The sequence below is a fragment of the Microplitis demolitor genome, chromosome 1 (genome assembly GCF_026212275.2).
Source record: "Microplitis demolitor isolate Queensland-Clemson2020A chromosome 1, iyMicDemo2.1a, whole genome shotgun sequence".
NCBI classification, from domain to species: domain Eukaryota; kingdom Metazoa; phylum Arthropoda; class Insecta; order Hymenoptera; family Braconidae; genus Microplitis; species Microplitis demolitor.
Genome location: NC_068545.1, coordinates 23,899,819 through 23,909,812, shown reverse-complemented (window position 1 = coordinate 23,909,812; position 9,994 = coordinate 23,899,819). Strand labels below are relative to the sequence as shown.

General features: G+C 29.9%; 2 protein-coding genes across 4 annotated transcripts; both read left to right on the top strand.

Moving 5' to 3' along the window:
- Positions 1-1,305: 1,305 nt before the first annotated feature.
- Positions 1,306-5,528, top strand: LOC103577893 (dnaJ homolog subfamily C member 7). 2 transcript variants are annotated; one of them, XM_008558753.2, is made up of 9 exons: positions 1,306-1,862; positions 2,219-2,307; positions 2,384-2,508; positions 2,655-2,846; positions 2,924-3,042; positions 3,185-3,338; positions 3,417-3,894; positions 3,975-4,127; positions 4,278-5,528. In XM_008558753.2, the coding sequence occupies exons 1-9, from the start codon at positions 1,768-1,770 to the stop codon at positions 4,358-4,360; spliced, it is 1,488 nt and encodes a 495-aa protein (XP_008556975.1). In that variant the 5' UTR covers positions 1,306-1,767; the 3' UTR covers positions 4,361-5,528. The 2 variants fall into 2 exon arrangements, with proteins under 2 accessions (XP_008556975.1, XP_008556974.1); XM_008558752.2 differs by having other exon boundaries at positions 4,254-5,528.
- A 347-nt stretch (positions 5,529-5,875) lies between these two features.
- LOC103577892 (dnaJ homolog subfamily C member 7) lies at positions 5,876-9,527 on the top strand. 2 transcript variants are annotated; one of them, XM_008558751.3, is made up of 11 exons: positions 5,876-6,315; positions 6,392-6,971; positions 7,029-7,326; positions 7,408-7,493; positions 7,574-7,698; positions 7,773-7,961; positions 8,046-8,164; positions 8,255-8,570; positions 8,647-8,812; positions 8,903-9,046; positions 9,158-9,527. In XM_008558751.3, the coding sequence occupies exons 1-11, from the start codon at positions 6,238-6,240 to the stop codon at positions 9,262-9,264; spliced, it is 2,208 nt and encodes a 735-aa protein (XP_008556973.1). In that variant the 5' UTR covers positions 5,876-6,237; the 3' UTR covers positions 9,265-9,527. The 2 variants fall into 2 exon arrangements, with proteins under 2 accessions (XP_008556973.1, XP_008556972.1); XM_008558750.3 differs by having other exon boundaries at positions 6,392-7,326; positions 9,158-9,526.
- Positions 9,528-9,994: the final 467 nt, after the last annotated feature.

The following is a 9,994-nucleotide window of genomic DNA, read 5'->3' as shown; positions in this document are numbered from 1 at the left end:
GACAGTCGTATGCCTCTAACTTCTTGCACTCCAACACTCGAGTTTTTTGAGCAAGTAGGATTAATAACTGGGTCTTTTTCTTTACTTAGCTATTAAGAAATAATAATAAATAAAGTTTAGCATAATGAAAAAGTTAAAATGACAAACAATTTGGTATTATCTTAAGTTTTTTTTATTTTTAACACCACTTAACAAATTGTAATTTTTTATTTTATTTATTCATATTGAATTTTTATTACATGAGAGATATCTCCCAAAATGAAAAATATTTTTTCAGCAATTTGTTTGTGTCTTTAGGAATTAGCCTGAAAAAAAAAAAAAAAAAAAAAAAAAACATTTTACAGCATTACAATAATTTATTAAAATTATAAAATTTATATATTTGTATTTACTTGAATTACGTCATTTGTTGCGTCTCAAATTTTGATGTCTCACAGACGTCAAATAGGCAGTTTTAAATTTACGTCAAATTTATGTGAAATTTGACGTGAAAGAGAGCTGAAAAGTTGACATTGAAATTTTTTATGTGTATCGTACAGATCAGTTATCTGGGAAGTTACAGGCAATTTTCTGTCAACTTAAAGGTAACTGTTTGCTTTCCAACATTTTCCTTTAAGTTGCCTTTAAAATACGGCAGTAGCTTGTAATTAACTTACGGTTAAGTTGGCTATCAGGGTTGACGCCAGTTTCTCGCCAACTTGGCTATGAGGATTGCGGTTAAAGTGGCCATCAGGGTACATCACTGAAATCGACTGTCAGCTGATAATCACCCGTCGATATAGTAGATTCGACTAAGTAATAGAAAATACTGTAAGAATTTAAACAACCCTGATAGCCAAATCGGCCCGAGGCCTCGGCCAACAATTACATGAGATCTGAGACATTCTTACTTTACTGCCCAAGGTGTAAAATATACTATTTTGTGCTCAAATTCAGGTTGCATTTTTCCACTTTTTTTAAAACTTTCAATAAAATCTTGGATTTACTCAGTTCTAATTTATAATTCAAATTTCTATTTAATACCTTCAAAAGGTTGTAATTTAATTATAATAGAAAAAACAATTTAATATTATCTTTATTTTTTATTTTATTTTTTTCGTTTTAATTAAAAAATCATACCATTAATTATTTTATCAGAAAATATTAATTTTTTTTAGGTGAGTGACATTTAATTGAATCATTAGAGATTTTTAATTATTTTATAAAAAATAGGGAAATGATATCTACAGTACCGATGTTTAATAAATAATTTACAACTTCACAGAGTTCGCTGTCGGCAGTAAAAATTTTAGTTGATGTCTTGCATCATGAGCATGATCCTCAGCCCGCTGCCATTGTGCTCAATAGACCCAGCACAGCTCGCATTTCGCGTTTTATTTAACTTCTGAGTTATCTCGTAGTATTAATTTAAACCGACTACCCCCTGGGCATTTAATCGCGTATTTATTTAATCAACTATCAAGCCTATTTATATATTTTTAAAGAATTCTTGGCCATTAGTCGCTCCCGTATTGATGCCTGCCGTGAGTTTTTGTTGAAATAAAAATTTTCTAACGTTTCCGTAAATTAAACTGTGACACGTTCGTGATTGTTCGCGATCGAAGTTTCCTGAACAAGGCCACCAAGGAAATTTTTCACAAAAAGCGCCCAGTACTTACCACTTGCACTTGCGTTAAATTACATCGCTCCTTTTTTCATAATTTATTTGCGTTCATTAAAAAGTCAAACTACATAACAAATTAAATTTATTTATAATAAAATATCAGAATGGCCGATGAAGTTATGGAGTTGGACATGGATGCTAACGACGAGATTATAATATCCGACTCAGATGATTATCAATCCGAGAGTACACCCGAAGAGTGAGTTATCTTTTTTTTTTTATATAAATATACATTTATTATAATTATACTTTATTTATCAAACATGGTCATATTTGCCCACGTATTTCATTAACGTCAACATGACTCTGTAGTTTGTATATCAAAACGTTTTACATAAATGCTGAATCTATTATGTCTCGCTCGTAGTTAATTTATTAATTAATTATATTTCTAATTCTAGCTGCTGTCTAAAGACTAATTGATAAAATACATCCACTTGTGATAACTCTCATAAGCTTAATTATTTTATCAATATCCAATATCCAAGGCCATATTTATTTATTAAGCAATTATTTATTGTAATAATAATAATTATAATTATTTATAAATTACAGACTGGCTGAGCTTCAAATCGAGGAAGCCAAGAAATATTACATCGACAAACAATATAAATCAGCACTGGCATGTTATTCAAAAGCTATAGGTAATTAAAATCAAAATTTTAAATATCGCACTGATATATTTATTTATTATTGATTATTTTTATTTATTGTGTTCAGAGCTTTGTCCCAATGTATCAAAGTACTACGGGAATCGCGCCGCATGTTATATGATGCTGGAATTATATCGCGAAGCTTTAGCTGACTCGAGAAAAAGCATCGAACTGGACCCGACTTTTGTCAAGGTGATAATAAATAATTTTATTATTAACTCTAATAGGGTAACCATGTTCCAGGTTTACGGGTGCTGAAAACACCGACATGGGATTAGGGTTAATTTATTTGGTGGAGTAATAGTAGAATTATCAGTAAGAGAGTTATTTAATTGCAGGGATACACAAGAACTATAAGATGTTGTTTGAAAATGGGTGAAATTGTGGAAGCTGATACTCTATTAAATAAATTGAACACAATTGATCCAGCAGCGGGGAAATTAACGGCTACGGAATCACAAGAGCTGAGTTATGTCCAGCGTTATCTTAGGGAAGCGAACGCTGCACTTGAAGCTAAAGATTATCGTAAAGTAAATATTTATTTTTTACTCAATAAATTAAATTAGCTGGGAGTAAAGAAATTGATAAATTGTTAAATAACTTGTAGGTTGTCTACTGTATGGACCGTTGCTGTGATGTCAGCAAATATTGCCCGCGATTCAAGCTGATGAAAGCTGAAAGTCTTACTCACTTGGAGAGGTATCAAGAGGCTCAAGAAATAGCAAAGTATGTATTTATTTTAAAATTTTTTTGTTACATTATTTTTGGATTCCAGATTAAAGCGAGTGAATAATTAATTATAATCTAGTTTTTAAATTTGTGCAAAATTATTTAATCGATTAACACGATTTTTATATTTTTGTTACAGTGACATTTTACATTTGAACAGGTCAAATGTTGACGCCACTTATGTACGAGGTGTGTGTTTGTATTACCAGGATAATGTTGACCGGGCATTCGCTCACTTTCAAGAAGTTCTCAGACTTGCACCCGATCATGTGAAAGCTCTGGAAATGTACAAGGTATGAAAAATAGTAATAGATATTTTTAAAAAAATTAAATGATAGATTAAAGAGGTTTTTTTTTTTATTTGCACACAGAAAGCCAAGCTGTTGAAGCAGAAAAAAGAAGACGGTAATGTCGCTTTCAAAGCAGGTCGGTATCAGGAAGCGTACAATCTTTACACAGAGGCATTGACAATCGACCCTCAAAATAAAATGAACAACACTAAGCTTCATTACAATCGTGCGTTGACTGCGTCTAAATTGGGACGACTAAATGAAGCGATAACGGAGTGTACTGAAGCCCTCAAAATCGACGAAAATTATTTAAAAGCCATATTAAAGCGCGGCGCCTGTTATATGGAGCTCCAGGAGTACGAAGATGCAGTGCGAGACTACGAGAGAGCTTGTAAGATAAATAAATCACGTGACAACCGACGACTACTTTTGGAAGCTAAGGAAGCGCTGAAACGATCTCTGAAAAAAGACTACTACAAAATTCTGGGTGTTGAGAGAACGGCTTCCACCGACGACATCAAGAAGGCGTACAGGAAAAGAGCGTTAGTTCATCACCCAGGTACTGATTCCTTTTAGTGTTTCTTTAATTAATAAATAGATGGTTTATAATTATTTAATTTACAATTTATTGTTTTACAGATCGGCATTCCAGTGCTTCGGACTCAGAGAAGAAAGAACAAGAGAAGAAATTCAAAGAAGTAGGGGAGGCCTACACCATCCTCTCAGACCCCAAGAAACGCTCAAGATACGACAGAGGAGGTGACATGGAGGAGTTCGAAACCGGTTTTGATCGTAAGTATTATTTTTTTTTATTTATTTTCAACTCCACAGTTTATTTATTTATTTATTGACTTAATAAATAAATATACTAGTGGGGTACTCGTCGATTTAATTAAATTGATACTTTCATTATTCCAGTATCAAACTTCGGTACTGACTCAGCGTTCGCGGCGTTCTTCACAAAACCTGATGGCGGCGGATTCCACTTCCAGTTTGCCGGTTCAAATGACTCATTTCCATTCTGATGCCAGAAATCACAAGACGAATATTTTGAGATATAATAAATTACTACAATTAGTTACCGATATATTAGTTATAAACCCAATTAAAAACACACACTCACACACACACGGTCTATTGTCTGACGAAATTAAAAGAGCTCGTGTGTTCGACTGTTTTACTGTAATTAATTATAATGATGGTGATGATGGTAATAATAATAATAATGATAACGGTAACAATAATACTGACTTGATAATTAATATCAACTCATCATTACTCAGTATAAAAAGTTTGAAGACACAGTTACATGGTATACTGTTTGAAATATCCAATAAAATGACAACTTGTATACTTTTAAAGTACGTGTAGTTTTAGTAATAATACATTGATAAAAAAAACATTTAAAAACAAAAAAACATTAGAGAGTAATCCTATCGTGAATTGCGTTCGATTTTTAAAAAAATAATTAACTATTTAACTGGCAATAGAACAATAATAGTAATCATGTAATTAATTATTAATCATATATATTTAAATTATGAAACTTGACTGTGCAGTCATCATACATTTAAATGCAGGTCTATGATAAAAAAAAAATTTTTGTCTTATTTACTTATTTTTTTTTTAGATTGCTATAAATAATTGGAAGCTGACGTAAAAGTTTGGGTAAAAAAATATATGATTAGAAACTAATTGGAAGGATTATTATATTTATAGGAACAAATTTCAATTGTATTATATTTTTTTATACTGAAAAAAATTATTGTAAATTTAATTTAAGACTTGATTTTTTTTTTTTTTTAAGAAATAAGAATGTATATAATTTTTTATAATTGATAAATGATGAAATGTCAGTGAATTGTTGAAGTAGAAATCTTGTAGTGATAAATCAAAGCCTACTGTCGTTTATATATCCCAGCTATTTTTCTGACCGTTTAAAATGTGCATAGTCAATGAGCCCAAATATCATCATTAATAATAATTATAATTATTAATAAAAAAAAAAAATTATATCAAAGATGACTTCTTGTAGAATTGATAGTTGAGCGAGGGATTACTTATAGGAAAACGATAAATTTTTTATACATTACCTGCTAGGAAAACTTGAGAAGAATTTTTCTTCTTTAATGGAAAACTAATAAACACTATACATTATTATTAATTTCCAATAAATTAATAGTTTAAATCCTAGAGCATTGTTTTATTTTATCCATACCCAAAACATTCAATTTTAAATTTTATTGGCGGGAAAATAATTTAGTGTTAATTTTTGAATTTTTTTTAAACAAAAGAATTAACAGATCAAAATTAGCTACTGTTTTTTTATTTATGACAGCAACATTTCTATTTTTATTCAGATAAATTTATGAGCGCAGATAGCGCGAAATTTAAAAGTCCATTGTGACCAGAATGCAAACGAAACCCCGACGTTTAAAGGAAGAGTCGCTTTCCCCCTGGGATGACTATACGTAAGTATACAAAATATATGAGATATATATATATATATATCGTAAATACCTATAGTCTTAACAAAAAAAGTATAGGTTAAGTTACTTTACACTAGTTTGTAACAAGTAACAAGTTTAGGTTTAGTTTGTACTTTACAATGAATAATTATAATTATAAATAAATTAAAAGCACAAAAACTTAATTTCTAATTACCAAAAAAATGGTAATAAAATAAAATTTAATGAATACCCAAGCACGTGGAAAAAAAAAATAAATTGTAAGAATAAATATTTGTGTAGAGTAATGTCAAGATTTAAGAAACAACATATTGACAGTTGCTTATAAATATTAATAATAAATTAATTATCTAAAGTGATCCAGTTATTAATTGGAGTGTCAGTTGTCAAGTTTTGTATTTTTTAGAATTTAAAATAATTAATAAACTAAAAAAATGAATCGCTATCCGAAGAGAACTCCGTACTCGATATTTACACAGAAACCAAACAAGAAAAGACGAAAAGCAGACGAGGTAATTTAGATAAATAATTATTGAAGTAATTAACAATAATTTCAAATTATTTAATTAATTTTTTATTTTTTTTAAGGATATTTTTATGTGTGACGAAGTGATTGTTCTTGATGACGACGACGATGATGACCCGGTGATAATAACTGAGAATATAAACAAGAAACCTGGCAATGATATTCCTAAACCATCAAACCATCAGTTCAGTAATGGGCCAGCCCACAGAAGAGCTCCTAACAATGGTTATTTTAATTACAATAATTACAGTAGCAGCAACAGAGAACCATCAAGTGGAATGTCCAAACCTGCTGGCAATTCCTTCAACTTCGGCACGACAAATAACAGAAATTACAATATCTACAACATAAGAATGAATAATTTAAAGTCGAGCTCAAGTGGAATTCCCAAGCCGCCACTACCGAGTTTATTTAATTTGAATCCTAGTAAATATAATTTCAATGGTTACTTTACTTTCAATCTCAATAATAACAGCAGGAAAGAAACAGCCGGCGGAGTTTCAGAGCCTGTGGATCTGATCGATGATGATAATTTAAATGACCTGGAGAATGATGACAATTACATCGACAGCGATATTGATGATCCGTTTAGCTTTGACAGCAGGGATTCGAAACCAGCTGAAAATCTTTACAGCAACACAGGTAATGAACCCGATTTCAATGGTTTTCATTTCATTAATGTTGAAAATAAAACTAAAGAAACTCGCGATGTTCCTGAGCCTTCTGAAATCTCGAGCGATAAAGCCGATAGCAAAAGCAAAGTAACAAGTGTTGACACCAACGAGTCTTCGTGTTCCGTTGATCAGGCTTCTGGTAATAATGGTGTCGTTGATCTCAGCACTGAACCTAATCGTAAAGATAATTTAAATGATGACGTACCTGGCATCAGTACTGATAGCTCACTTAATAATAAAGTTAATGGGAGTATTAGCAGTGATACTGTTGAAAAAAATACTGAACCTCCACCAAAATCTCCGTCAAAAGTACCTCATTTTATGTAAGCATTTAATTAATTTATTTATTTGTAATTAATAATAAAATAAATTAACGATTGTATATTTTTAAATTTATTTTCTAGAATTGTGAAGAGGAAGAAGCAAGCAGATTATTTGTATCAACAAAAAAAATATGAGCCTGCGTTGCGAGAGTATACGAAACTTATTGGTAAATTAAATAATTGTGTTAATTAATATATAATTTTAATAGCGTAGATATTAATATTGTTATTTTTATTTGAATTATAGAATATTGTCCATCAAATGCGACGTTTTACAGCAACCGATCCGCCTGCTACATGATGTTATCTCGGTACGAGCTGGCTCTGATTGATGCAAAATTATCAGTACAACATGATCCACAATTTTCTAAGGTATTTATATTATTTATTTTTATAAATTAATTATAAAGTATGTGTAAATGTAAAATTTGTTTATTTATTTAAAGGGATACGCGCGCATTGCCAAGTGTGCGATTATTGTTGGAAATATAATAGAAGCAAAGGCAGCATTGACTAAACTAAAAGAATTAGATCCATCGAATACAGTTTTGGCGACTGAACAAAAAAAATACAACCAAGTTAGCGAGTTTTTAAGAAAAGCTTATACTGCCAGTGGTGAAAAAAACTACAATGAGGTAATTTGCTTTTTAATTTAATTTAATTTAATTTAATTTAATTTTCTTATTTTATACTAATTAGTAATTGTTATTTAATTACAGGCACTAATAAATATAAATAAGTCTTTAGAGATTAGTACTCATTGTGTTGACTTGAGACTAAAGAAAGGAGACTATTTGATGCTCTTAGAAAAATTTAATGAAGCTGAAGCTGTTGCCAAGTAAGTTTTATAATAATTTTTTAAATTTCAAGTATTGGTTACTAATAAATAATTATTAAATTAATTATGATTATCATTTTTTTTTTTTAGTGAGATATTGCTGTTTGATAGATTGAACATAGAAGCCAAGTATATAAAAGCGTACTGTCAGTACCAGAAAAATTCCGAAGCGGGTATGGAACGTTTTAGAGAAATTTTACGCTTAGTACCTGACCACCCACAAGCACAAAAACTCTACAAGCATGCAAAGACCGTAAATGCCAAGAAAAAAGACGGTAATTTAGCTTTCAACAATAAACTTTACTACGCGGCGCATACTATTTATTCAGAGGCATTGTCTATGAATCCTCTGAGCCGCGAAGTCAGGATGCATTTATACAATAATTTGTCCCAGGCATCATACAGAGTAACTATCAATTTTATTAACAATTTTTTTTTTAAGTATCTGATAATTTATTTATTTATTATCTTTTTTTTCGCAGCTACGGTTTATCGACAGGGCCATCAATGAGGCGACGCAAGCGTTAGCTATAGATCCAAATTACGTTAAGGCTTTGATGAGAAGAGCTCAATGCTACATGGAGAAAAGAGAATATGACGATGCTATATTTGATTTGACAAAAGCTTGCTCGCTGGACAGCACTATGGGTAATTATTTTTTAATAGATCAATTAATTTATTATTTGATTTTTTTTTTATTTAAGATTCTAATTTTTTATAACTCGTTTATTGTTTCAGAATCTCGGTACATGTTAGAATTAGCCAAGAAAATATTAGCCACCACGGAACAAGACTATCATGGTATTCTTGGTATACCAAGGAATGCTAGTGTTGATGAAATAAAAAAAGCCTACAGACAATTAGCACGACAATATCACCCAGGTAATTTGTTTTTTATTCAGTACTACGGCTGTCTAATTTCAAAACACAGTAACTAATAATAAAAATTATAAAATAAATCAAAATATTTAAAATTATTTTATTATATTGCAGATCGTCATGCCACCGCATCGCCCGAACAAAGAGCCAGAAATGAACGAAAATTCCAAAAAATAACTCAAGCTTTCCGACAATTACAAACTAAATACGGATTTTCATAGGAAAATAATACATTTATTTATCTAGTACTTTTGTTTTTATATATATATATAATTAGTTTTAAAAAATATCATAATATATACTCGTAAATTTGTTATGTAAATGCTGATTTCTATACGTAATTAAGGCGTTAAATTTTATTAGCTATTATATATTTTTTTATCATCTAAAAGTATTAGTAAATAATATTTAAACGCGTCTTTCTTACGTATGATTAAAAAAAATATAAAAAACTCATCACTCAGTATTGTAATCTATTTGTAACGAATATAGCGAGTCTGTATTCCCAATTAATATACTTTACTAATTAACGAATTTGAATTTTTTTTTTTTTTTAAATTAAAAATAAATCATGTAAGAGATCATTTTAATTTGTATATTTTTATGGTTAATTATAAAAGTAATGTATTTATAGCAAAGTAAATTAATAGAATAATTGAACAATAATTAATTAATTAATTAATAAATGAATTTTTTTCTATAAACATACATCGAGTTTTTGCAAATTTTTTCCAGCGGAAATTAAAGCAACGGAAGAATGTTCAAGTCGATAAACAATTACAAAATATATACAGGACAATATATGTGTAGTATAAACAATGTATCGTTTTTCATACCACTATATATTATCTGTAGATATATATACATATATTTATAGTATTAGTAATTGTTTCATCTTACATACAACCGATACAACCGATAAATTGAATAACTTCAGCCGAGCCGTTCCCG

Coding starts and splice junctions, on each gene's coding strand:
- LOC103577892 (XM_008558750.3), top strand. CDS start 6,238: ATGAATCGCTATCCGAAGAGAACTCCGTACTCGATATTTACACAGAAA. Junction 7,699..7,772: donor ATGATCCACAATTTTCTAAG/GTATTTATATTA, acceptor ATTTATTTAAAG/GGATACGCGCGCATTGCCAA. Junction 8,813..8,902: donor CTCGCTGGACAGCACTATGG/GTAATTATTTTT, acceptor TTATTGTTTCAG/AATCTCGGTACATGTTAGAA.
- LOC103577893 (XM_008558752.2), top strand. CDS start 1,768: ATGGCCGATGAAGTTATGGAGTTGGACATGGATGCTAACGACGAGATT. Junction 2,847..2,923: donor AAGCTAAAGATTATCGTAAA/GTAAATATTTAT, acceptor AATAACTTGTAG/GTTGTCTACTGTATGGACCG. Junction 3,339..3,416: donor AAGCTCTGGAAATGTACAAG/GTATGAAAAATA, acceptor ATTTGCACACAG/AAAGCCAAGCTGTTGAAGCA.